At 44.7% G+C, this 27788-nt stretch overlaps 2 protein-coding genes across 2 annotated transcripts in view; one reads left to right on the plus strand and one right to left on the minus strand.

Moving 5' to 3' along the window:
- The window catches only part of CLIP4 (CAP-Gly domain containing linker protein family member 4), a 96677-nt gene extending 91112 nt beyond the window's left edge, over positions 1-5565 (plus strand). Inside the window, exon 16 of the mRNA XM_078056139.1 lies at positions 5165-5565. Coding sequence (XP_077912265.1) covers positions 5165-5285 — 121 coding nt within the window. The 3' untranslated portion in view covers positions 5286-5565. The remainder of the gene's footprint in view (positions 1-5164) is intronic.
- The window catches only part of ALK (ALK receptor tyrosine kinase), a 676339-nt gene continuing 650376 nt past the window's right edge, over positions 1826-27788 (minus strand). Inside the window, exons 24-29 of the mRNA XM_078056142.1 lie at positions 25128-25225; positions 21443-21535; positions 18898-18999; positions 7749-7883; positions 6932-7022; positions 1826-4709 (exon numbers count right to left, since the gene is read on the minus strand). Coding sequence (XP_077912268.1) covers positions 4023-4709; positions 6932-7022; positions 7749-7883; positions 18898-18999; positions 21443-21535; positions 25128-25225 — 1206 coding nt within the window. The 3' untranslated portion in view covers positions 1826-4022. The remainder of the gene's footprint in view (positions 4710-6931; positions 7023-7748; positions 7884-18897; positions 19000-21442; positions 21536-25127; positions 25226-27788) is intronic.

The following is a 27788-nucleotide window of genomic DNA, read 5'->3' on the forward strand; positions in this document are numbered from 1 at the left end:
TTAACATACACTAGTTGCTGAGGCTTCGAGGGAGTTCATTTAATAAGACTGCCTTTCAATCTAATATATACCAGCTGCCACGTGCCTATGAACGAGCATTTGAGTGAGGGCAGGATCAATAATGGTAATTGCTTTCAAGAAGGCAGGAGCCTTGGTAGATGGATGGAGTAGGGAGATAGCTGGCAAGTGTGGAACAGAGGCCTCTGAGAAGTGGACGTGGGGCCAGCAATGCATACGGACTTTGGTGCTTGCAGGCTTCCCGAGGTCGGCCTGGTAGTGCCGTCTTCACGGGGAAGGGTAGCACACTCGTTCAACGTTAACTGAATACCAAAGACGGGGAAGTCGTTGCTTTAGTTCTGTGGTTGTAGTTCATGTTCCTTCCCCCCACCGTTGCATGTAATAGTCTGTTCTTACACTGAGCTTTTCCAGTGTTTTAAAGTTAAGTTAGAACTAAAAATAGCTTCGTACTTGAGTCGTTCATTAAAAATTAAATACATCTACTCAGAGTATGAAAGGAAAACAGAATCTTAATAGAAGCCTTACTGTTTGTTCTCAATAATTCTCTTTTATTTTAGGGCATCCTGTGGAGGATTACGGGAATGCTGGGTTTTGTTTTGCATGTTCGCACAACATGGGGAACCATCTGCTGCAATGAACTTAGGAAAGTCAAATTGTATGTTCTTTGGGGACCCATTTAAAAAGTCATTAGCTAAAGACAGATTGACAACACACTTCATATGGTTTTATGAATCTTGTCATAAGGAGTCTGTTATCAAGGATAGTCTGAATTCATGTGCATCTTGTTTTTAGGTCTCCAAAGCTCATGTGAATGTGAATCTCGCTATTGTTGGAGAGAATCTATTAAACTAGCCTGAGCACTTAGAATTTCTCAGTGGAGTAAAGGTAACCTACAGTTACATAGTAACTTATAGCTAGAGAGTTTGCCACGTATTAGATGAAGATGCCAGAATTTTTTTTTTTTTAATTACTCAAGCTGATTACCTTCCTTTCTGTGCTGTTTATTTTTAACATTTAAACAGTTCTAAGTGTGGTAGAGTCTTTACATTCTTTTGAGCTAAAAAGGACTGGGTGCTCGTAGGGTTCTTGTTCCTGTGATTACACAAGTGACAGATGAAATCAAACATGGTGCTTTGGTGGTAGAGAGGCAGGGGTGTTTAGGCACATTCTGACTTTTGAAATTCTCCCCCACACCCAGCCCAAATCACTTGGGAATTGAAGGGGTGTACGAAGGAGGGCTTGTGCTTAGACACAGATTGTAATCTCCCTGAGGGGCCGTGAGGAAAGGAAGCCATTCTCCTCATTGTACATGGAGACAGGGACAGCCAGGCCAGGTCCGATACCCCAAGGAGAGCCAGGACTCACAACCTAACTGGTAGGAGAGAATCCAGTCTTTTGACCCCTGAGTAGATCATAATCTTTAAGAAATATTAAGCTTATTCCCACCCTTTTGAAATTTGCTATAATTTTGAGTTGCCGCATATTAAACTGGTCATTCCCTTACAAATGGCCAATTTCCCAGCGGTACAGTTGTGCACTTTTGATGAGCTTCTTTATAGACATGGAATATAAATCATTCTAGCTTATGGTTCCATTAACATGGCTTCTATGAACTCTAATTGTGCCTGTTCATGCTCTAGGTAGGACTCTTCTGTCAGAGTTAGTATATAAGAGCATCCACAGCACCTACACAAATTGCCACAGCCATATGGCTAGAGCATGACCGAGTGGACAATAGTCCAGGTTAATGTCCTGCTGATACCCAGGGCTTACAGCGAATTAAATGAAACATCTTGAGGTCGTAATATCTCAGTGTGGAGTTGTTTATTTACTTATCCACGTATACAGGCTTTTAAGACTTGACTATCATTTACATGAAAATTGATACCAATGAAGACAATTAGAATCAGCAAATCAAACTCAGTGGTAGTAAGGCACAACCTGAAAATGTAATGGATTTGTAGTTTTTAAGAAGAGGAAGGGATACGATTTTTTTCCCCATTAATGACAATAAAGAGTTGGCTATTTCACCATGTAGCATGCTCCCTGTTTAACTGGTTACTGGTGTTACAGATACAAAATGAAATTGTTCTTCTCAGTTCTTGTCAGCTCCTCTGTCATTATCCTTTAGGAGAGAGCTTCTCAATGTATCATTCTTGGGCCCCGCTAGTCGTTTATGAATTAGATTATATAATTAGACTATTTACTTTTGCACCTGGCATGAGCCAAAACTTTACTGATACGGTTATTTAGAGATGAGTTTGTTGATGTTTCAGCATCCTCTGTGGTCTGGTGAGAATATTTTTGGCAGTTAGGATGAAGGAAAAGTGGTGTCCAGGGTATGAGTGCTTCTACAGATGTACAGGACCCCCAACCAGGGCGAGGCATCTGCCTCCAACAGAATGGACACTTGTCTAGTGTTGGCCTGGATCAGAATGGCTTTTCCACATCTACAGCGATACTTGTGACCTAGGGGAGAGTGAGGAGGCGGGGGAGAAGGTGGATATATATATATATATATATACAGTCCTTTCACTTGGGGATGCTTAGAGCCTATCAAGTCATGGAAAAATGCTGTCCTCCCAAAGCAATGTTTCAGCACAGCCCCCGCCAGGAAAGCAGCTGAGCAAAGGAATGGAGGAGAAGCAGAAAGAAAGAATGAAATGAAAGGTCACTGATAAAGCATTATTGCCTAAGTACATGTGTGGAAAACTTAACCCGTTCGCAGTTCGTTTTCATGGAAATCAATGTCATCTGTGAAAACCCAAGTTCGGAGCCCCCACTATCACGTGCCAATGTCCATCTCCACACGCCAGTGCCCCGCTGTTCCTTTGCCACCCAGAGGGGGAGTCCTGTTTCCATCTGTATTTGGGAGCTATACCAAGGATGTTGTGCCTATGTGAGCAAATCAGTGTTCCCATGTACGCTGGGATCACATGCTGCAGGAGGATGAAGGTAGATGGACACTGGAAGGGTGGACGCTGCACTTCTCAGGACCACCGAGGGCCTGGGCGTCCAGTGACCCGCCTGCCACTGCAGGTGGAAACGTCCCTGTGCTTAACCTTCGTGATGGAAACTGCTGGAAGGTTTGGGCCTGGGACGTATCGACACCTAGGCCCATGAAGGGGCATGTGTCTAGGCTTCGATGTATCACTGCTGCTTACAAATTTTGCTTTTAAATGATCAGAGTTGATTTTAATTAGTGGGAAGTTTTAAATTAAGTAAGAATTCAAATCTCGAGCTTTCAGTCCGGTAGGAAACCTCGCACTCAGGCCCCCTTTAGTAGGAGGGTTTTCTTAAGGCATGAGGTATATTGACAGGATGTTTGAATCTCTGGATCTGGACGGACTGTGTCTTTATCATACTCAGAGTACGCTGAATATCTGCTTTTCGTTCAGATGAGTATATGCGCGTTTTCTCTATCGCACCGTAACTATTCATCACATGTTTACAATCATCAGCGAATCGGCACAATCGGAAGCATCCAGACATCACCTAAAGGGACATTTCAGCTAGTTGTCTGTGATGTTTCCTTTCCCAGTAAAGAGCGTCTTTCCCCATGCCGGCTCCTGAAAGTAACTCCTTTATTTCTGTTCCCTCCCCCCTTCAAGTGGTCCGGGTCCACACCCGCAAGGTCAGGAAACACCTGTGACTCCAACTCGGAGCCACATGAGCAGCTAATGCTGACCGCGTTGAGCAGAGCACACACAATGCGAGTGAGCAGGAGGACGTGGACGTCAACCATGCACAAAAAAACCTTCTGCAACTCAGTCGGGGCCTTGCAGTTATCACTTGTCTCTACGATGTTTTCTTCTTTTGAAAGAATAAGATGAACCCATGCTCAAAACCTTTTTCTAAAGCATTTTGAAAATAGAGCTGTGTATGGGGCACTTCAAAACAAGTTGGCACAGAATGAAAAGTGACGTTTGGTCTCTGGAGCCATGACCTGGCCCTCCTCCGTGGGCTCAGGCTTCCCAAGGAAGAGAAACGAGGGCCAGGGGGGCTCAGGGCCCAGGCTGGTGTTTCAGAAGGGTGTCCTCATAATGACCGGTCCCGGGGCCAGAGGTGGCCTCCAATGGTAAGCCCTGCTGCTGGTAGCCATAGTTGACGTTTCCACACGGGAAGTGGCGCAGCCTAAACAGAGGCACTTCCTTCATGTTGGCAGTCAGCGAGGATGGCTCTAGAAGCAGAGAGGCACCCGGGAGTCGGCCAGGTGCCACGTTAGGTGGGACAGTACAGCTCCCCTCACGCCCCAGATTTCCCCTCTCCTGGTGCTCCTTCTTTGCTGGAGGATTGTTCTTTTTGGTGGGTTTCTCTGTAAACCATGACCCATACGTTGGGTTCCAGAGGCTGGTCGGTTTGTTTCTGGATCCTTGGACTTTGTGCAGCTCTGATGGTGGGTTGGACTGGGAGAATGCCATATTAACATGTCCTCCTTCCACGGCTGGCCCTCTTGGGACTCGAACAGAGAGCGCCGCCGCTGTGGGCTTCTTCACGGCTTTGCCCGAGGAAGTGGAAGGCAGGGGGGGCGGGGCAGCGGGATCCTGTCCTTCCTCCCGTTTGGCTTGTGGAGGAGAGACGAGGAGAGGAGGAATACCTTCCGGGTCTTGGGGCCTCATGGGCACCTTCTCCTCCTCTTCCACGAGTGGGCCATACTCTATGGGCAAAGCCGTGTTGATCACATCTGGGTCCTACAGGCGGGAGAAATGAACGATTAAGATGTTGAATCATAGACCAAAATTGTTGGGTCTGGAAGATACCTTAGCGATGGCCTCATCCAGACTTATTTTCCAGATGAGGAGACCACCCAGTGTTTATTGGGAATATGTTAATTCATAGGCCCCGGGGAACAGGAGATGAAAATGGGAGGTCATCGTCATCCTTGAAGAGCTTGGAGGGTAAACACTTGTTTAGAGGTGTCTGGTGCAGGGGAGTGGCTTTCCAGACACCACCTTTGGGCAAATCTTACAGATTCATGGATTTAGAAAAATTATTCCAGTCCATTCCCAAAAAAATCCCTTCTGCTGAAAAGAAAAGTCTGTGACTTCAGGTGTGTGTGCGCGCGCGCGTGCGCACGCAGGACAAGGGGAGGGGAGGAGAGACACATGCTCCGTTGGCTCACAAGGTCTACCTCTTCTCTTCCTAGCCACCTTCTACTTTCATCATATTTGGATGGGCTGCACTTGATGATGACGTTTCCTGTGTTACATCATCGTGCCATTGTGTGTGCACGTAGCACAGTGGTTCTTGATCTGGTCTGGATCTGACCGGACCCTTTGTCAAGCCCAGAAAGAACTGCAGTGCCATGAGGAACACCACTCACAAAACCAGCTCTGTGCTAGATCATTTTTACAGCGATGAATGGTAATACAGAAAAGCAGAAGCAGTTGCCAGAGATTTGAAGAAAATCTGTGGAAGGAAACTTAAACTTGGGGGAATTTAATTCTTTAATATTTTGTGCAAATTGGGAAAACCATTGCTTCAGTGTAGCAGAAGAACATGTTGGTCCAGGATTCATCAATAAAAAGAGTATAAGAATACAAACAACTACCTTCTGATTCTCTTATTCTTTAGATCCTTCCTGGTTATTTATTCATTCTCTATGGGGAGTCATTCAAAATAGGCTTGTACAGAATTACCGTCTTTTAAGAGGGATGTTATATGCTTGGGAGAAGAATTACTCCAAAGTATATATAGTTGAGTGGGTATATTCCATTAGTATTACAACATAATAACCTAAAATGCCATTCATTGGACAGCAAGTTTTCTGAAAGAACCCCACAGAACTTGATGAGTGAAGTCCATCCAGATAAAGGCCAGTCCCCTCCCTTCTGAGCTGAAGGAGTGGAAGGGTGGGACGGTGGTGTTAGGAACGAACGAGGTGGCTTGAACATGTATATGGCTTCTGTCACAACCAAGATGAGGCGATTTAGGGAGTTAGTGGTTCATTGTCCGACTTCTGAAATATTCTCCAGAGTTACATATCCTGGCAGAATGAGAGCCGAGAAAGGGAAGGACGCAGATGTGTGGAGAGGAGACACTGCGGGAGGGAGGGAGCGCCCCTGGGGGGCTCCTCTGAGGGAGGGGGGCCGCCCCCTCCACTGACATGTGGGGAGGGAGCTGAGAACTGGTGTCCATGCACAGATGGGGCGGGGGAGGGAATGAATTCTCAGCCTCTCCTCTCTTGAGGTAGGAGGCAGGGTCTGCTAAAATAGCGTTTTAGAAAGGGAAAATTTAAGAGTCCTTTCTGAAGGAAATGGGAGAAGGATCCGCATAGGGGCCAGCGGTACGGCCAGGAAACTGCGCGGCTTGGAAAACCTCTCCATGCCTCAATTCATCTGGAAAATGGGGATATTTTATGTACCTCACTGAGGATAAAATGAAAAACAAGAAAAGTGATTTGTGTATTACAGATGCTGTACTAATGTTATTGATGATGTTCACATTTCTCCAGCTTACTTTGTTCCTTCCTTGAATCCCTCTAGTGGTTATCATTGGGCACCCAATTTTACAATTACATACTGTTAATCATTTCACATTATTATTTCTCTAGCCACGCTATAAGCTATTTGAGAACACGTGTTTCCCACACTTCTCTGGAGCTCCAGTTTTGTCTAAAAAACCGTTACCCAGGACGGACACGGATTTAGTTCACACTTGTGAGTTGAATTGATCCCCTAATAGTATTGGGTGTCTGCAGCTGCATCATGTGCCGGTGAAGGAAGAGGCAGTGACCCGCATTTATTTACAAAACGGGCAAACTGAGGTACCAGTCAGCTTACTTCATAGATCAACAGTCATTCTCGTGATCGTTAATAACTCCTATTTTCTGGCTGGCTTAACTTCCATTTCATAGTTTGGTATTTGCCATCTTTTTCATATAAATGCTGGTCAAGGGGGAAAATGCTTATACCTGGGTGCAGTATTCAATCCTCTCCAAAATTATGGCAAAGTTGGGCCTATCTTCAGGCTGATGTTGCCAGCACTGGGTCATTATCCGGTATCTAAAAGAAGAGTAAAAACGCTAATTAAAACCAAGAGAAAGAGGGGTGAATACCTTTTCCCCAGCACTTCTCTAAGGGGGGCCAGAAGGTGGCACCGTCCTGGAGAGTGACAACTCAGCTAGGTCCCATGTGGTTGGCATCTGCTGCCCTCTGCTGATGGGCCAAGGAATGGTGCCCAGGTGCGAAGGTATTAGAACCCCAAAGCTCCTTAACAGACATCCTGGTGTTTACGTGAAATATGGCTCCTCTCATTCCATTTCTGAATTAAAGGCACCTCTGGGGAAGAATATTCTACTCTTATTTCCCATCTGCCATGTTTGTGGGAAGGAGGTGAGGGATGCCAGACAGGACAGCAGAAAATGCGGGGAATGGAAATAGTCAAAGGAGACTTAAGACAGATGGTGCAGGGCAGCACGGTGGAGGGGGGAGTCCGGGACACAGACTCCTAGGACGTGTTGAGGAGTGTGAGCCTGGTGAGTCCACAGTCTCCAGCCAGACAGAGGATAACTTTTCAGGCATGACATTACTACTTTTGAGGGGCTCCAGAAGACTAACCCACCTCACTGAAGTCACAGACACACTCCTATCCTGGGGCATATTGAAGGAGGTCAGCCATCTATCTGCCCCTCCATCTTAAAACAAAAAAAAGCATGTGTGGCTGCAATATTTTTTGAAAAGAAAAACTGTCCTTAGCAACTTGTAGAAATGTGCCTAAAAGAGTCATACACAGGCCCAGGGCAGTTCTTAGGTGGGTCCATCCGTCCTCCGCTGGTGACGAACTCCAGAACTTCCTGGTTGCTTTTGCTGGGGTATGGCATGTACCCAAGAGAAAATATTTCCCACAGCAGCACTCCAAAGGACCTGCGCACAGAAGAGATCATGCGGGTTTGCATATACACACGTACACACACACAGATATATGCACATACAGGGGGACACACACACATATATGCACAGATGTTAAATTTTTTATTACACATTTTTCCACAATTGAGAATTCTTAATATGGAGAACAAAAATAAAAAAAGAATGAGAAAGTAGCCACAGGTGATGCTCCATAAAAAGATAACCATGGTTAGCATGTTATTTTTTGTTCCAGTCGTTTCTGTACTTAGATTTCTTTTACATAATTGCAGTTATATTTCAAATGCAATTTTGAACCTTGACTGTTTTTGCAATCTCTATTATAGCATAAACATTTTCTGTGCCATAGAAATATCTGAAATGGCCATAAAACATTCCATTGAGTAGTTGTGCCACAATTTGCCTTATCATTTCCATGTTGTCTTTAATTTTTAAAATATTTAAAAGACTGATGAACATCTTTTAAATCTGTGATGCATTTTTTAAAAGGACAATTTCGTTAGGACAAATCCCTTAAATTTAGGATTAGGATAATCTAGTAAAATCTAGGATAATTCTAATCAAATTACTAGATCAAAAGAATATGAACATTGAAAAATTCTTGGCACCTATTGTCCACTTCCACACTTCCAAACGTGTCATTCCAATCACAAGCAGCCAGCATTGTGCAGGAATGCATCAGACACTCTCACCAACATTGAGTATCATTAAAAAATGACAACTTTTACTGATTTTAGGGGAAAAAATGGTAGAATCTTTTAAATTATATTGACTTGATAATTAACATGGTTGAGTGTTTTCTCAAGTATTTACTAATTCACTTCCTTTTTTTCCTCTATGAATTGTTTGTATCTTTTGCCCATTTGTATCTACATATTGTTCTGGTATTTATCAAGTTTATTTTTGGTTTGTAGACATACTTTATGAGATGCTAACCTTTATCCAAAATTGAAATACTTCTATCAATTCCTTTCTAAAACTACCAAAGATTTTATTTTTAGATAGTCAAATCTATTTTTTAAAAATTTTGTGATTTCCTCCATCTGTTTTATAGATTAGGCAATCCTCCCTTCACTAAAGATTAGGTGAGTATTTGCTGTTTTCTTGTATTTGTTCTTCTTCTCCAGCTGGATCTGAGAACTTAGTTTGGTGTATGGTGTGAGGTAAAGGTTCTAAATTGAATTGTTTTGCAAACAACCACTCTTCTAACACTATGCATAGAATACTTTTCCCCTTACTATTGACTTGTGAGTAAAAACAGGTTTCTGGGCTCTCTATTCACTTCATCTCTATGTCTGCTTCTTGCATTGATACCATTCTATGTTAACTCTTTGTATATTTATGTTTTAATATCTGGTAGGCACTTTTTTGGTTATTTCTCTTTTTAAAGACATATAGTTAAGGGGCGCCTGGGTGGCTCAGTTGGTTAAGCATCTGCCTTCGGTTCAGGTCTTGATCCCAGGGTCCCAGAATCGAGCCCCACATCGGGGCTCCCTGCTCAGCAGGGAGTCTGCTTCTCCCTCTCCCACTTCCCCTGCCCCCGCTCATGCTCTCTCTCTCTCTCTCAAACAAATAAATAAAATCTTTAAAAAAATAAAGAAATATAGTTGAATTCTCATTTGTTATTTTAAATGAACTTTAAAATGATACTATCATGTTTCAGAATCATCTCTTTTCATATTTTGACTAAAATTTCTATTTTAAACCTTTAATTTCATTATTAGCTTTTTGCCCCCCCCCCAAAAAAAGCACGCCTATCTTTGTTTTTGTATCTGGTTGTAGTTTTGGATGTTAATAAATATTCTATCAAAAATTGTAGAGAGGGGTGCCTGGGTGGCTCAGTCGTTAAGCGTCTGCCTTCGGCTCAGGTCATGATCCCAGGGTCCTGGGATCGAGCCCTGCATCGGGCTCCCTGCTCAGCGGGAAGCCTGCTTCTCCCTCTTCCACTCCCCCTGCCTGTGTTCTTCTCTCGCTGTATCTCTCTCTGTCAAATAAATAAATAAAATCTTTAAAAAAAAAAAAAATTGTAGAGAACTACAGCTCCCTCCATCTCCAAAGGAACAAAAAGTACATCAGCTCGGTGCAATTTCAAAGACTCTAGTGAGGAGCATTGGGCAAAGATATTTTCCATATTTTTCAGGTGAGAAGGCTGAAGCAGAGGTTATTATGCAATTAATCTGAGACAGACTGGAATACGTTATTAGATCCCTTGACTCTGGTACCTACAAATTGCCTGGTACATATATTATTTTTCTCTGTTTGGTGGTTTGTCTTCCTCCAAAGCAAAATAAAATAAGCAAAATCATGCAAAAGCCTGGCAGCAAGGCCTCAAGAATTCCATGTATCTGTTTTCTGCCTGTCTAGATAGCTAGAGAAATAGATCGTAGTATCCTTGAGAGAACCAGCATGTAGATGGCAAATAGATGTTTATTTTCTTGGTTTGGAGTTCAAAGGAGCAAGAAGTAGTTGGTCATAGAACTTTGATAATTTCAGGTAGGGAGAGTTGTCAGATTTAGCAAATAACCATACAGGACATCCAGTTAAATTTGTTCCAGACAAACAAGAAATGCTTTTAGATTATAAGTATATCCCAAATATTGTATGGGATGTACTTATACTAAAAAATTATGCACTGTTCATCTGAAATTCAATCTTAACTGGTCATCTTTTATTTTGTCTAGCAACCCTACAGGTCAAGTAAATCTATATTTTATATGCCAGATGTTTTTAATTACCTATAAGCCTGTCCCAACTAGGAGCAATAGGGCCCACAGCTTTGCACTAAACATTCCAAGTCAAATAAAAACAAGTATTTTAAAAAATCCCACTCTCCTTCTTTTGGTATTAAACTTGCTTTGCCTGAAATTATAGAAACAGGTTAAGTGATTGCTGATTAAATTACTTTAAAAATTTAAATCAATGAAGATAATCTGATGAAAAGGTTTTAAAATTATGAGTTGTGCTGTGCTTATCAGTCTTTTAAAGTTACATTTTATTTTCCCTTATTCATACCTGGAAGATTGTCTTGAGGTGTGGAGCACAGTTTTTGGAAAACTGGGAGCCCAAAGTGTATTGGGCTTCCAGTTATGGGATGAGTAAGTTTCGGGGATGGTAGAGCAGAGGGAATATAGTCAACGGTATTGTAATAACGCTCTACAGTGACAGATGGTAGCCATGCTTGGGGGGAGCACAGCGTAACGTGTAGACTTGTCCACTCACATGCTGCACATTATGTGTCAGCTATACTTAGAAAAAAAAAAGGTTACTGCATTGTATTTAAATACGCAGCCATCTGATTCCACCGTCTCTTGCAGTTCTCCTCGAGCCTCAGACTCACAGATCAGAAGTCCACTCAACGTCTCCACTGGTCCGTCTTACAGGCATCTCACACTGGACTTGTGCAAAAGCTCTTTCCGCACCCAACCCATCTCCTCTGTTCTCTCCAGTAATGGCCAACCTAGGAGTTGTCCTTGATCTCACTCTTTCCACACCTCCCACTCCACGGCCTACTTTCATTAGTCCTGTCTGCCACCTTCAAGACAGAGCCTGAATCCCACCACTGCTAATGGCTTCCCCTGCCACCACTAAGCCTAGCCCCTCTGTTCTCTTATCTCGAAGTGGGTAGGATTTCCCCATCTTCCCCTGTCCCACTCCAGTCTCTTTTCATTAGCAGCCAGAGTGATATTATATATATATATATGTATTTTTCTAAATATTTAATTTATTTATTTGACAGAGAGACACAGCAAGAGAGGGAACACAAACGGGGGAGTGGGAGAGGGAGAAGCAGGCTTCCCGCAGAACAGGGAGCCCGACGCGGGGCTTGATCCCAGGACCCTGGGATCACGACCCAAGCCGAAGGCAGACACTTAACTGACTGAGCCACCCAGGCACCTGATAATATATATATATATATTTAATGATCTTGCAAACTCTGGCTTCCAACCTTTCAGGGGCATCCTGTTGGGTGCTAAATAAAACCCACATCCCCTAACCTGGTTCCTAGGGCCCTCCATGTCTGGCCCCTGCCTGCCCTTCTAACTCAACTACCACTGGCCCCCGTGCTCACTAGCTCCAGCCATGAAGACTTGTTTTCTTTCCTCAAACAAGCTCATCTTGTTCCTGCCACTGGCCTTTTATACTTGGCTTCCTCTTCAGCCTGGAAAGTCTTTCAGATTTTTCTGCCATTCAGGCACTGGACTGTCACCTCCTCCATGGAGCCTTCCCCACCATCTGTATTAAACAGCTTCCCTCCTAGGACCCCTCCACCCCTCCACCCCTCCACTCTTGATCCTCTGCTTTTTTGTCTCCCTGGCACTCACCAGTATCTGAGGTTATGCAATTTACCTGTGTCTTTAAAGGTTTTAATTAGGAAATAATCTAAACTTTAAGAAGGAAATGTAATTTAATAGTTATTTAGGTACTGAGATGTTAAAATTTTGTCTTATTTGTGCCTAGTCTCCTTTTCTTTTGGAAGAAATAAAATAGATAGTTAAGTCCCACTGTCCCTCCTCTCCTACTTCCTCCCTCCCCTTCCCCTACTGAAGTTAGAATCTAGCCTTACTATCTGTGTTTTTACAGTTTTTACAATGTGTAAAAGCATAAACCGTAAAGAATCTGTATTATAGACTTGATTTTTGTATTGTAAAATTATACTTAATGATATTCCACCCCTTTCTGGAACTTGTCTTTCTTTCTTTCACTCAAGGTTGCACAGAGATTTATCCATGTTGATACATGTAAGTTTGGGGTGTTCTTTTTTTTATTTTTTATTTTTTTATTTTTTAAAAGATTTTATTTATTTATTTGACAGAGAGAGACACAGCGAGAGAGGGAACACAAGCAGGGGGAGTGGGAGAGGGAGAAGCAGGCTTCCCGCCAAGCAGGGAGCCCGATGCGGGGCTCGATCCCAGGGCCCTGGGATCATGACCTGAGCCGAAGGCAGACGCTTAACGACTGAGCCACCCAGGCGCCCCCTTGGGGTGTTCTTTTATATTGCTAAAGAGTTATCCATGATATCAGTAAACCACAGTTTATTTTCCATCACCCATTTGAGGGATACTTAGGTTGTTCTGTGCTTTTTCTCTATTATAAACAATGTTGCAAATGAACATCCTCGCCCAAGTCCATTTCTGTCAACCTCTGTCTAATGTAGACACTTGGAAGTAGGATTGCTGGGACATAGGAGAGACATGTGTTCAGAACAATTACTTATTACCTAACTTACTCTCTGCATCTGGATAGGGTAGCTGGTGGTGCTCTAACTTTGGTGCATATGGAATCACCTGGAGGACTCCTTAAAACGCAGATTGCTGGCCCCACCTCTAGACTTCCTATACCATTAGGCCTGAGGGGGGCGGCTAAGAACCTGCTTTTCTAACACATCCCAGGTGATGCTGGTGCTGCTGATCCGAGGACCACACTGAGATCCACCGGGTTTGGGTAAGTCCGATCTCGGCAACTTAAAACAACAAAGCTCCTGCTCACATCGTCAAACATGGGTCAGAGAGGGGACTCTGATCACTGTGGCTCCTCCATCTCGTGATGTTATTTCCACACAGGTTTCACAATTTGGAGGACTTTAGTCCATTGTCTTCTTGGTTTCCTGTGTTGCTGTTGAGAAATTTGATGCCATTTGGATGCTCTGTTTCTATCTCTGACCATTTTTTTTTTTAATTTTTTTATTGTTATGTTAATCCCCCTACATTACATCATTAGTTTTAGATATAGTGTTCCATGATTCATTGTTTGTGCATAACACCCAGTGCTCCATGCAGAACGTGCCCTCCTCAATACCCATCACCAGGCTAACCCATCCTCCCAACCCCCTCCCCTCTAGAACCCTCAGTTTGTTTTTCAGAGTCCATCGTCTCTCATGGTTCTTCTCCCCCTCCGATTTCCCCCCCTTCATTCTTCCCCTCCTGCTACATTCTTCTTCTTCTTTTTTTCTTTCTTAACATATATTGCATTATTTGTTTCAGAGGTACAGATCTGAGATTCAACAGTCTTGCACAGTTCACAGCGCTTACCAGAACACATACCCTCCCCAGTGTCCATCACCCAGTCACCCCATCCCTCCCACCCCACCCCCCACTCCAGCAACCCTCAGTTTGTTTCCTGAGATTAAGAATTCCTCATATCAGTGAGGTCATATGATACATGTCTTTCTCTGTTTGACTTATTTCGCTCAGCATAATACCCTCCAGTTCCATCCACGTCGTTGCAAATGGCAAGATCTTATTCCTTTTGATGGCTGCATAATATTCCATTGTATATATATACCACATCTTCTTTATCCATTCATCTGTTGATGGACATCTTGGCTCTTTCCACAGTTTGGCTATTGTGGACATTGCTGCTATAAACATCGGGGTGCACGTAGCCTTTCGGGTCCCTACTTTTGTATCTTTGGGGTAAATACCCAGTAGTGCAATTGCTGGATCATATGGTAGCTCTATTTTCAACTTTTTGAGGAACCTCCATACTGTTTTCCAGAGTGGCTGCACCAGCTTGCATTCCCACCAACAGTGGAGGAGGGTTCCCCTTTCTCCGCATCCCCGCCAACATCTGTCATTTCCTGACTTGTTAATTTTAGCCATTCTGACTGGTGTGAGGTGGTATCTCATTGAGGTTTTGATTTGGATTTCCCTGATGCCGAGCGATATTGAACACTTTTTCATGTGTCTGTTGGCCATTTGGATGTCTTCTTTGGAAAAATGTCTGTTCATGTCTTCTGCCCATTTCTTGATTGGATTCTTTGTTCTTTGGGTGTTGAGTTTGATGAGTTCTTTATAGATTTTGGATACTAGCCCTTTATCTGATATGTCATTTGCAAATATCTTCTCCCATTCTGTCAGTTGTCTTTTGGTTTTGTTGAGTGTTTCCTTGGCTTTGCAAAAGCTTTTTATCTTGATGAAGTCCCAATAGTTCATTTTTGCCCTTGCTTCCCTTGCCTTTGGCGATGTTTCTAGGAAGAAGTTGCTGCGGCTGAGGTCGAAGAGGTTGCTGCCTGTGTTCTCCTTTAGGATTTTGATGGACTCCTGTCTCACATTGAGGTCTTTCAACCATTTGGAGTCTATTTTTGTGTGTGGTGTAAGGAAATGGTCCAGTTTCATTCTTCTGCATGTGGCTGTCCAATTTTCCCAACACCATTTGTTGAAGAGACTGTCTTTTTTCCATTGGACATTCTTTCCTGCTTTGTCAAAGATTAGTTGACCATAGAGTTGAGGGTCCATTTCTGGGCTCTCTATTCTGTTCCATTGATCTATGTGTCTGTTTTTGTTCTATCTCTGACCATTTTTTACTATGATTATTTTATTTTTCTCCTTAGAAGCTTACACAATCATGATCACCATTGGTCTGAAATTTCATGATGACGTGCTTTGGTGTGGCTCTTACGATCCACTGCAGTTGGCACTTGGTGGATGCTTTCATTCTGGACATGTATGCCTTTCTGTTCTGGAAAATCTTCTTGAATTATTTCTTTGATATTTTTATTCCCTTCATTTTTTCTGCACATTCTTTTTGGGACTCCTATTTGTCAGCTAATTGGACCTAATGGTCTAATCCTCTTAATTTTCTTTTCCTTTCTTTCCTATGCATCCCATCTGCTTATAGTTGTTTTCTTCTTCTTCTTTTAAGATTTTATTTATTTATTTGACAAAGAGAAGAGCACAAGAGGGGGAGTGGCAAGCAGAGGGAGAAGCAGGCTCCCCACTGAGCAGGAAGCTTAACTGACGGAGCCACCCAGGCACCCCTAGTTGTTTTATTTTCTAGAAGATTTATTCAACTCTGTCTTCCAAACTTTCTGGTACTTTTACATATCTATCATCATATTAAAAATATAAATTTCTTGAGAACAGTTTTAGATTGTAAATAAATGATGCCGAAAATACACAGAGTTCCCACATACTCCACATTCAGTTTCCCCTATTTTTAGCATCTTATATTCATATGGTACATTTGGTACAATTAATGAGCCAATATTAAGGCATCATTATTAACTAAAACCTATAGTTTATTCAGATTTTCTTAGCTTCCGCTGAATTTCCTTTTTCTGTTCTAGGACCCCGTTAGAATATCACATTATATGTAGTTGTCATGTTTCCTTGGGCTACTCTTGACTGTGACAACTTCTCAGGCTTTCCTTGTTTTTGATGACCTTGAGAGTTTTGAGGAGTATTGGTCAGGGCTTTAGTAGAATGTCCAATTGGGATCTGTCTGCTTCTCTTATGATTAGACCGGAGTTGTGGTGTGGGGAGAAAGACCACAGAGGTTAAATGTCATTTTCATCACATCACATCAAGGGCACACGCTATCAACATGATCTAACACTGTTGATATTGACCTTGATCACCTGACCTGACACTGTGTGCGGCTCACACAAGCTTCAGGAGATTAATGCTCCATCTCCTTGAGGGCTCTCTCCTATTTTTATTTCTAAGAACTTTTTTCTCTAAAAACCTTGTTTTAAAAAAATCTTTCATCCTTAGATTATGGTTGCAATAATTTATCTTTCTGAGGATATTATGGTTTTTACAAGTTTTCCTAAGCTTTCTGTGTTTTTCTTCCTCCAAGTTCCCCTTTTATGTTTGTTTCCTTCAGATTAGACTCTTTTCTCAAGCCTTTTTTGGTTCTTGGCTGGCTGTTCATATTTTATGACTGGGACATTGCAAAGCCGATGGGAAGCTCTTGTAGATCTCATCCACTGGGGGGCAACTGGCTTGCACCTTTCCCTGGGTGTATCAGTCTCCTGCAGCTGTAACAAACTGCCACAGACCTGGGGCTTGACACAACAGAAGTTTGTTTTCTCACAGCTCTGAAGGCCAGACATCCGAAATCAGCACAGTATCCCAGGATAAAATCAAGGTGGATAAAATCAAGGTGATTGCAGAGCCACACTCACTCCAGAGGCTCCAAGGGAAAAATCTATTCCTTGCCTCTTCTGGCTTCTGGAGGCTTCCAGAATTCCTTGACTTGTGGTCACATGTCTTCAGCCTCTATTTCTGTTCACATTGCCTCCTCCTCCTCTCTGTGTGGAATCTCCCTCTGCCTGCCTCTTATGAGGACCCTTGTAATGGCATTTAGGATCCCCCAGATAATTCAGGATGACCGTCCCACGTCAAGATCTTCAACTTAACCACATCTGCAAAGACTCTTCTTTCCTTATAAGGTAACAATGACAGGTTCCTGGGATCAGAGCCTGATACTTTGGATGGCCATTACTTAGCCTACTGCGACTTGCAGTATCTGGAGTTTTTCTCTTCATTGGTCAGTTCCTCCAGTGAGGAGTTCTCTGATTGACTCCTACCTGCGGCCACGTTCTTGGCACTGAGGGGAAGAAGGAGGGCACACATTTTGAAGTCGGTAGACTTAAAAAATATGTATCCCTGTTTATAGTAGAGGATTCATCCTCAGTGATGTCTAATGTGCCAAGACCAGAAAGGCTTTAATTCAGTCTCTTCACAGAGGGAACCCCTGGTAGGGGACAGATAGGGGGTGAGGGAATGGGCCAAGGATCTGGTTACTTTTTAAACACACCTGTAATTGACTTTCCTGTCTGCAGCACTCTATGGCCAGGGGTGACTGGCACCCTCAGTTTCTGGGCCTTTCTGGGGCTTTTGCACAGAGTAAACCAGGCTGTTTCTGGACCTAGATATCAACTTTCCAGTCTCCTAAGAAAGGTACCACTTGTCCATAAACTTCCCAGTTTCCAAACTTTTGTCATTGTTGTCATTTTTGTCCTTGTGGGTTTTTATACAACTAAAAAGACTCCCTTTAGTGTTGTGCGTGTGCGTGCGCACGTGTGTGTGTATTTTGGCAGACAGCACAGGTTTAATCTGCCTTTTAAAATGCTGTGTTGCTCTTATACACATTATATGAAAAAAAAGTATGGAGATTTCCTCAAAACATTAAAAACAGAACTACCTTAAGCTCCAGCTATCCCGCTTCTGGGTATACAGCCAGTGGAAATAAGAGTCCGTATCTCGAAGAGATATCTGCAGTCCCAGGGTCACTGCAGCATTGTTCATAATAGCCAACTTACAGAAGCCACCTAAATATCCACCGATAGGGCGCCTGGGTGCCTCAGTCGTTAAGCGGCTGCCTTCGGCTCAGGTCATGATCCCAGAGTCCTGGGATCGAGCCCTGCGTCGGGCTCTCTGCTCAGCGGGGAGCCTGCTTCTCCCTCTCCCACTCCCCCTGCTTGTGTTCCTGCTCTCGCTGTGTCTCTCTCTGTCAAATAAATAAAATCTTTTAAAAATAAATAAATAAATAAATATCCACCGACAAATGAATGGATAAAGAAAACGTGGCATGGATATGTACCATGGAATATTACTCGGCCTTAAAAAAGAAGAAAATCCTGCCAGAAAATCCTGTGACAACATGGATGAACCCGGAGGACCTGACGTTAAGTGAAATAAGCCAGGGGCGGGGGAGGGAAGGCCTGGGGAGATGTTGGTCTGGGAGCACAAAGGTCAGTTTGCTGCAGGACGAGTAAGCTCTGGAGATTTCACGTGTTTTCCACTCTCAGTTTTAACTGTAGAATGGGTCTCAACGCCCCTAAGCATGTAGCACTTTTGTGCTGATAATTATTTTCTCCTTTCTTCTGTTGATGGAGAGAATGTCACTGATCAATTTTTCTAATCTTAACTCAATGTTGCATTCCTGGAATAAACCCCAACTTTGTAGTTAGGTGAGAAAGAAAAAATAAATCCCGTGTCTCTCAATGTGTAGTCCCCGGCCAGGGGCATCAGCATCCCCCGGACCCTTGCCGGCAATGCAAATTCTCAGTGATGCCTAAGCTCTCAGGGTGGGGAGAGTAGTCTGTGCTCTACCGGGCCTTTCTGCTGATTCGGATCCATGCCAGCATTTCACAGCCCCTGTGGCAGAGGTGCGTTGATGCGTCTCCTCTTACCCTTCCCCGCGGGAGAGTGTGGGAGCACTTGGCTCAAGAGCAGGAGTGTAAGGCCCTCAGCGAGACCCGCATGAGGGCAGCGGAAAGACTCACCATGTGTCCGTTTTAGAAGTAAATATTCCTTCCATGAAGGCCTCTGGAGGCATCCATTTGACGGGCAGCATGGCGCAGCCTCCCTTTCGGTAGTAGCTGGCTCTGTGGGGAGAAGAGGAGACCCACACTTGGTCCTGGAGGGGGCCCCAAGTGGGAGCTCTGCTGGGCCACCATAGGCTGCAGCCATTCCAGGACTGAAATGCACGAGGGGTTCCCGTGGCTCAGGAGGAGGGCAGGGGGACATAGGAGGGGTAAGAACTTTGGGGTCATTTAATAGGAGGTGGCCTGCTGGAGGAAAGGAAAGATCTATGTCATGACTAGAGTACCCAGTAGCAGACGGGTAGATTTCCCCAGATGGGTTTTGTGTATTAAAACTCGCAATGACTAACAGTGCTCCAGCCTGGTGCCTGAGGGTCCACAGTCATGGAAGACCCGACCTGGGGGGACTGAGAGCAGGGCCTGTGTCTTGTTTGCTTTGGATTCTCTGTGGCACTCACACAGTGTTTCGTTCAATATAAGTGCTCAGCAAATAATCCGGGGAGCTGGAGGGACGTTGCCTCCCCGAGCACACCCCAGCCTGAGAACGTGCGGCCGGTGGCAGAGTTGGTTCCAAAGGTGCGAGTTGACTTATTAGTTATCATGAGCTGCATTAATGACATCATTGACATAGCTAATAAATTAGCTCACACCCTCGAAGGCAGCTCCACCCCCAGCCCTGTGTTCTCCCGTTGGGGTGCGCTCGGGGAGGCAGCTCCCCACCAGGCGCCTAGATTAACTGCTTCACTAAACACGTGCAGTGCGCCCCCCTCCTCCATGGGGGATATCCTCCCAAGACCCCCAGTGGATGCCTGAAGCCACAGATAGTATCCAATCTTACATAAACTAGGTGTTTTCTTATACATACAGACCCATGATAAAGTTTAATTTATAAATTAGGCACAGTGAGAGATTAACAACGAAACTACAATACAATAGAACAATTATAACAATATAGTGTAATAAATGTGAATGTGGTCTTTCTCTCTCGAAATATCTTCCTGTCCTGTGGTTACCCTACTTCTTGTGATGTGGGATGATAAAATGCCTACGTGAGGAGGTGAAGTGAGCCCAGTGACGCAGGCACCGTGACGTAAATTTAGGCTACTGTTGACCTTCTCATGGTAAGTCAGAGGAGGGTCATCTGCCTCCAGACCACACAGTTGACCCCAAACAACTGAAACCGGGGAAAGAGAAACGGCAGATAAAGGGGGGCCCCCGGACCGAGTATTTACTCTGCCGAGTGCTGAGGACATGAATAAGTCGTGGTCTCTCTCACCCCAGCAGAGAGTTTAGTGGAAGAAACAGACGCACAGACTCCTGCAGTGGAGAACACATATAGTGAGAGTGTGTACGAAGCTCAGGGACACAGAGGCGGGGGTGAGGGACAGGAAGAGCTTCACCGACGGGGGCCGATGGAGCTGAGTGCTGAGGAGCTCTCCTGGAAGACCATTCCTGACACGTGAGATGGCATGGGCGTGTGGGGCCAGTGGGGCCAGTTGGGGTGGTGAAGCTAGGGCCGGGGAGGCGTCAGAGCTGAGGATGGAGAGAAAGGGCTGGCTCGCTGAGTCATGCTGCAACATTCAGATCTTGAACTAAGGGCAATCCTGGGTATTCTGAGAAGGGAGGGGGAGGGGCGCTGAGACCCTGAGAGGTTAAGAGAAGGGAGAGCGGAGCACCCGATCCTCCCCGTGCTCCTACCCTGCAGGAACGGGGTGCCCTCAGCGTTCCCTCCCGTGTCGATCCCTACCAGTTTTATGGGGGCCTTCAGGGCTCCCCCATACTCTCAAAGGGAGAAAGCTCTCTGTGACCATCACTCCTCACTCCTTCCCTGGATTGGGAGTGGGGGGTGCGTAATTAGTGACCATGCAAAGGAGTGACTTGCTCAGCTCACGCAGCAAGTCACGGTTGTAAATAGTCAGCTGAAAATGAAATGAGGGGTTGGGAAGAGAAGAGTAGTACAATAGGAGGGTTTTCTTTTTAATTAGAAAAATTATTTTATTTTTTAATATACCCTTGAGACTATGACAGGGGTAAAGAGATGAAGCTGAGCTATGGGCTCTGAACCACCCTCCCGTGGCTGCTGGTGTAGGTAGAAAAGACCAGGGAGCTGGCCCATTATGTTGTCAGTTCTGGGGTGCTCCTGTCTGGGGTGATGGAAGCCAAGTCTGTTTAGAATTCCTGAGTATTGAGGAGTAAAAGTTTACCGAGCATTTTTTTCCATATCAAGTATCCAGGTTACTTTGTGTCTGAGAACATTCTGGGATTAGAGAGTTGGAACCAGAAAGACGATCTCCTTAAGAACATAGTGTCAGCAGTCGGTGTGATCCTGGAATTAGACCACAAGGCATGCGCACTCACTAAGCTGTCGTATGTCCTGGAAAGGGCCTAAAGGAAATGTTAGGCGGTCAGTGGACAGGGTGCCAGGTGTCCACTTACGGCACAGGCAGCTACGTCCCGGTCTCTCGAGGGGACGGGGCTTTGCTGGGTGACGGCTGTCTTTGCTCACCTGTAGATGTCTCGGGCCATTCCAAAGTCTCCAATCTTGGCCACCCTGCCAGGGCCCGGACAGGTCAAGAGGCAGTTTCTGGCAGCAATGTCCCTGGGAAGAAAAAAAGGAAAGAGAAAATGCATTTCCTAATTTTATTTCTGGGAAGATACACAGGTAATATTCATCACAAGGATTTTCACCTCCAATCTGAAGTTCAAATAGTTCCCTCCTTTGCCCTCGATTTCCTTTACTACATTATACTCCAGTATGGGAGCGATAGCTCAACCCATTCCAGCCCTCAGGACTAACAGGCGAGTGGAAACAGATTAGGGCAGATGATTGAAAATGTTTAATGGGATAGCAATAATGAAAGTAATGATAATAGGAACTAGAATCTATTGGCCTTTTACTCTGCACTAAGCATTGTTCTAAGTGTTTCATGGGTAATTATCACAACAATCCTAGAAGATACAGGGCGCTATTCTCATTCTATTAAAAAACTTACGCTAAAAGAAGATTGTATAGGGACATAAGAAATGCCATTTGGCCTAGGTTATTGTTTTGTACAGATTGCTGTTTGTTTCTGCCAGTTGCCTGGGGCTTGTTCTGGGAGAGCATGACTTCCATGATACCAAGTTCAAGCAGGTCAAAGTATTCCCCAATAATTCTAGTTTTCTTTTTAAATAAGCTCCTATTGTTCTTACATCCATGATTTTCACTAATGTGCTTTTGCTAAGCTGTATGCATCACAGCTCTGGGGCTGAGGAATCATTTCAAGACGTAAAGTTATCATGTTTTCTTTGCCCTTGTACTCCAGATGGCCTATTTTCCTGTACCACACCTGGAAGGCATGATCAAAGCTCTCTAAGACTCATCCACTCATCAGCTGCTTACCCATGCTTGACATGCATGTGGGAATGAAGGATGCATCCAGAGAAAGTCTGGAACGGGTCTCTAATAATATTGAAGTCCTGGGCAGAAAAAAAAGTCTTTCTTAGGGAGTACAAGTGGCATTTTCCTATTTTCAACCAGTTTCCCAAAGGTCCTGATCTTTGGTGGAGAAGTAAGGACACGGGGAAAATAAACAGGATCTGGACTGAGGGTCACTAGGATACTAGTGAGGGTCACTAAGATACCAGAACAGGGGGGCAGAGTGGGAGATGGGTGTTGTTAATGCCACTGACCTGATACAGAGGGTTTCAGTTGGATTTTGAGGAGCAGTGGTGCATAAAATGCCCTAATAAAACTATGCAAGCATAACATATATGACGTCAAAAAGAAGAAAAATAGTAGGATATATAGCCATTGCTTCTCAAGAGAAATATACTGAAGTAGACCAGAAACAATATTTATATCTCCAGGAAGGTCTTTACGCTGATGCGCATGAAATTGTTGCTTAACATAGTGATCTTGAATTTAATGGCAAGGAAGTCAATGTGATATCAGAGAACACACCAAGAATTGGTAGAATGACCCATAATTCTTAAAATGGCAATAAACCATGTCCAAAGGAAACAGATCTAATAGAAAAATGGGAGCCTGTGAATCTGGGAAAGGAGTTCCGCTCTGAATTCAGGAGGTGTGTGTGCCTGGGAGACTGGGAACCTTGAGGCGGCTGTCAGTGCAGGAGAGGGTATTAGAGGTCACGCTGCCGTGGGAGTGCGTGCCACAGAGCTCGTGGACAGCGAGGAGGTGGGAAGGATGCTTTCCTAATGCCAGTTACCTCAGAAGAAAAGCTTCGATTGGGATGGACAATTTCTGTGAGATGCTGTCTTTTGCTTATAAAGCAGACCCTCTGATACATTCTTGATTTGATCTTCGGCAATTTCATTTCTCAAAAAAGATAAAAGTAGCAACAAACAATTACTCTGGGACCTAATTCTGACCTTCAGTAACTATTTACAGATGTGGAAGTGATAAGAATCTCGAGAGAATGTGATCCTGTTATCTCGTTATCGACAATAACAGAGCACTGGATATAGTCGAAAGGTCTCATGGCTCCAGGAAAGCAGATTTTAAAACGACAGAGGAAAGAAGAATGTGACCCCTCAGCCGGAGAATCTGGACAGTTGATGACGAACATGGGTCTCAGATGAGAAAGCAGAAATGATCTCGTTGAGAAGGGAAGGCAGGTGGCCGGAGTCACCAAGGTGACTGCCCAGCTCGCTCTCCAGTGAGTCCAGATTTAGAGGACACAGACAACAGGTGGAAAGGTGGCTCTTGCCAAGAATGAATTCCAAGAAGAGCACAACCTTGTTCTGTTTGAGCAGCCATAAAGCCCAGAGCTGAGACTTATGGAACATTCTGGCCACAACAGAAAGGGCAAGAACAATGGCAGGGCTGCCCCGCGCTTTGAAGCAGAGGGCGTGGCTTTGGAGGAGAACATGAAGGACTGGTCCCAGCTCCTTTTTCACTCCTGTTATTTCTATTAAGCACAAAACCTACAAGTTGGACAGAGTTAGAATCAAGAGGAAGATCTGAAGACCAAAGAGATGGAGTGACAGTGAAAGGATATGCCGGTGTGAACGTTTACTGCGTTTTTTTTTTTTTTTAAGATTTTATTTATTTGAGAGAGAGAAAGAATGAGAGAGAGAGAGCACATGAGAGGGGGGAAGGGTCAGAGGGAGAAGCAGACTCCCTGTCGAGCAGGGAGCCCAATGCAGGACTCGATCCAGGGACTCCAGGATCATGACCTGAGCCGAAGGCAGTCACTTAACCGACTGAGCCACCCAGGCGCCCTATTGCCTTGTTTTAGGAATGACTTTAGGAGCCCAGGTGAGTGCCTTTCTTGATCTTTAATTTCTCCATTTTTATTAGGGCAGGAAGCATAGCTTGCTATCTGCTTACATGCTTTTCCATCTCTGAACTCACACAGCTTCTCTCATTTCCTGCTTTGTACTTACATATTCTAATTATTACGAACATGTCTTAATACTCTTTGAAGACATTCGTTAAAAAGTGATTGTTCATTCACCAGGCTGGTATTTACTAACTGAGAAGCATATCATTAGGAAGAGCTTTGTAAACAGCCTAACAATCTATTTGACTTCTCAGATTTCAGAATCAAGGTGTCAGCTGAGAAAGTCGTCAACATCCACATGGAAAGAAATATGTATAATCTATCATGTCTATAGCATTACATGTGGATTTGATGTCCCAATCAAACACCATTTAAACATAAGGGTCCTATAGAGTAGAGGAAATGAAGTATGGAAGCAAAGAAAATGATCTATTATGCTTCATTTCAGAGTATTTTAGAAAAAATTAATGTATCCAACAGACATTAATCGTTGGGATACGAAGATGCATAAAACAGGGTCCTTGCCTTAGAGTTACCCATAGTCAAATATGTGAAAATATGAACTGCTTTAACTTCCCTTAAGGAGCTCGGTTTTCTAGATGGGAAAAATGTTAAAGTGACAGCAGACTGCAAGGTACAGGCAGGAGTCCGTGCGGAAGGTCAAGAACAGCTCGTCTAGATCTCTGGCACTGGGAAGGATATTTTATGATACCCATTTTACATATGGGGTAAATGAAGCCCTGATAGAATAAGTAATTATCTTAAAGACAAGTGAAGCCGAGTCATCCAAACAAGTCTGGAGAGAGACCTACCATTGTACTCTGAAGGGGGGGACCTGGGCGCTTGAGACATGTAGGGAAGCACACAGAAGGCAGAGGGAAGAGCAAGGTCGGTTTGACTCACCGGTGGATGAAGTGATTTTCCTCCAAATACTGACAGCCACAGGCGATGTCCCGAGCCACGTGCAGAAGGTCCAGCATGGCCAGGGAAGAGGGCTGGTTCTGTGGGGAGACAGAAGTGATCCGCTGACGAGAAGCTCATGGGCAGAGAAGATCTGAAACACGGCCTTTAAGAGCCGGCAAGGAGCGGACACGGACGCGCTGTCATCCAGCTGGGTCTCAGCCCTGGCCCACATCAGAAATCACGAGGCGGCTTTCAACACACACGTCCGGGCCTCAACCCAGACCAACGAGCCCGCCTCTCTGGGGGAGCGTAGTGTTTTCAGGTTCCCTGCCCCCCGGGTCCGTGCAACGTGCAGCCATAGCCGAGAGCCCCAAACTACAGCAAGCCAGGATGGGGCAGGTCTATTCTGCACGTTCTTCCACCTCAAACTTCACAAACACTCAAACCTCCCAAACTTATAAACAAACCTGCAAAGAAATCAAGGGAGATAGGTTTTTAAAATGTTCTGTTTAAATGTTAAAAAATATTTAAAGAAATAATCTTCTTCAAGAAGATCTAGACCTAAAGTGGACTGAAAAAGAAAAGTTTTCAGGAAATGCTGGGCTGGTGAAGAGCTATGTCAAGCATTCTTCTGTGAAGTCTCTTGTGCAAAAGGAGAAGTCACCCCACCCCCGGGGGGTGCAGCTCGTCTCAGCTTCCCCGAAAGCCTTGCTGGGCACCTGGCAGGCTTTTCTGAAGGCTACATCCCACCTTGGTGTCTCTCTTAATTCTTAAATCCTCGAAGTCTGCAGCAGCCTGTTATCACTCAGTGTCACATTCACTTTGCTGTTGTGTTTCTGTGACCATATCCCTAAGTAAACTGCGAGGTCCCTGAGCGGGGATTTCAGCGTCCAATTCCGCAGTACAAAGCATGACGCTCAGCACACGGCAGCGGTTCAGTGAATACTGGGGGGGTGGGGGGGGTGGGGGTTGGTTGATGACAGCTAAACTCTAATTTTCCCAGATGCTGGCTGGGAGTTTTCTCTGCCCCAGATCAAGGCCTCCTCAGGACTCCCTGGAGCAATAGTATGGATCTAGGGGAGGCAGAGGGGAGTCGAGCTGCTCTAGGGCATGCTTCAATTCTGGGGAGACAACTTGGGGAAGGATACACCCTCTGCCCACGGAACATCAGGCGGTGCCTTACATGCAGTAGAACAAGTCCAGGCACATGACCTCCTTTGATGCAACATCCTATGTGGTTGTAGGCAAGAGACGGTATCTCCATCTTAAAGAGGAGAAGGCTGAGGGCTCAGAGAGGCTAAGTGACTCACTACAGGTCACACAGCCAATAGCCGGGAGCCCAAACCGCCCTGAGCTGGGCTTTAAGGATCTGGGTTGGGGGAGGCAGGATTCTAGGAGTTAAAACTGGGCTGCTCAGGATAACACGTCCAAGAAGGGATGGAGACTTCATGGACACAGTGCATAGTACCCAACTGAATCAGAATACAGCACACAAATGCAGTGAGCAACATAGTTCAGTGGCCAGTTGAACTGACCTGGGCTTTATCCCTGCTTGGCCTTTACTCACTGTGTGACCTGGGACTAATTACTTTGCCTCTCTCCAAGCCAGTGTCCTCGTCTGAGAAAGAGGCATGTTACTATCACCCTCGCTAGATTGTTACAAGGACCACAGCAAGAGGCACAGAGTGAATCCTTCATGAAAGGATCTGCGGTTATGGAGGGGCTACTGCATGGAGGACCATGGTGGTCTCAGGAAATGGTCCCTGTGTTTGGCTTCTCTGAGGGCCTGATTAGGGTCAGAACCGCTGGGCACTGTGAGAGAGTACCCATCTCCTGGTGGGGGGGTGGGGGAGGAAGTAATATATTTCCAAGGGAAATATTAATCCTTTTTGCTATAGTATTAGAAATATCTTCTCTCTCTCCAGGAAAATGCTCTATTCCTATAAAAGAGGAGTGGTCATAGCTTCCCCTGAGTCTCTTTGTGTCTTAGCCCCCATCACTCAGGATGCAAGGACCACTGATGTCTTAAATGCCTGGCATCCTGCAGGGACTAAATCTTCCCAGCCATTAACCCATGGGCCAGGTTTATCTGAACTCCCTGTCTTCGGCTACTCAGAGCAAATTAACTGCTCCACTAATCTGCACAGAAGCGGACAGTTGGCAAGCTGTGTGTGTGTGTGTGTGTGTGTGTGTGAGTGAGTGTGAGTGTGTGTGTCTGGGGGGAGAATTGGGAAAGGTTTAGATGTTGTGTCAAACTGATAATTAAACTAGCAATGCAGAGCATAACTAGTGTGTCCAATGGCATTTGTACTGATCTGGGCAAAGAAGGAGTTGGAATCAGGGTTTTTTTTTTTTCACCGATTCACCACTGACTGTGGCACTTTGTTTGGCGACCATACATTCTTTGGGCAGCCATGGTCATGGACATATATCTTGTCTGGTACTCAGAGAGGATTTTGTTCAGTATTTCCCAAAGCGGGCTTGTGGGATGGAATTTGATCAAATAGGCATGGGAATTCCTGGGTCAAAATGGTTTCTTGAGCACAGGAATTATCAGTCTTTGCTATACACTGATGTCCATAGCTAATCAATAAGAGAGCAGGCTGCATGGCTCTGAAATGTGTTTGACCATGCAATTCTTTTGCGCATGCGTGTGAGTGT

This window comes from Halichoerus grypus, chromosome 10 (assembly GCF_964656455.1).
Source record: "Halichoerus grypus chromosome 10, mHalGry1.hap1.1, whole genome shotgun sequence".
Taxonomy (NCBI): Eukaryota; Metazoa; Chordata; class Mammalia; order Carnivora; family Phocidae; genus Halichoerus; species Halichoerus grypus.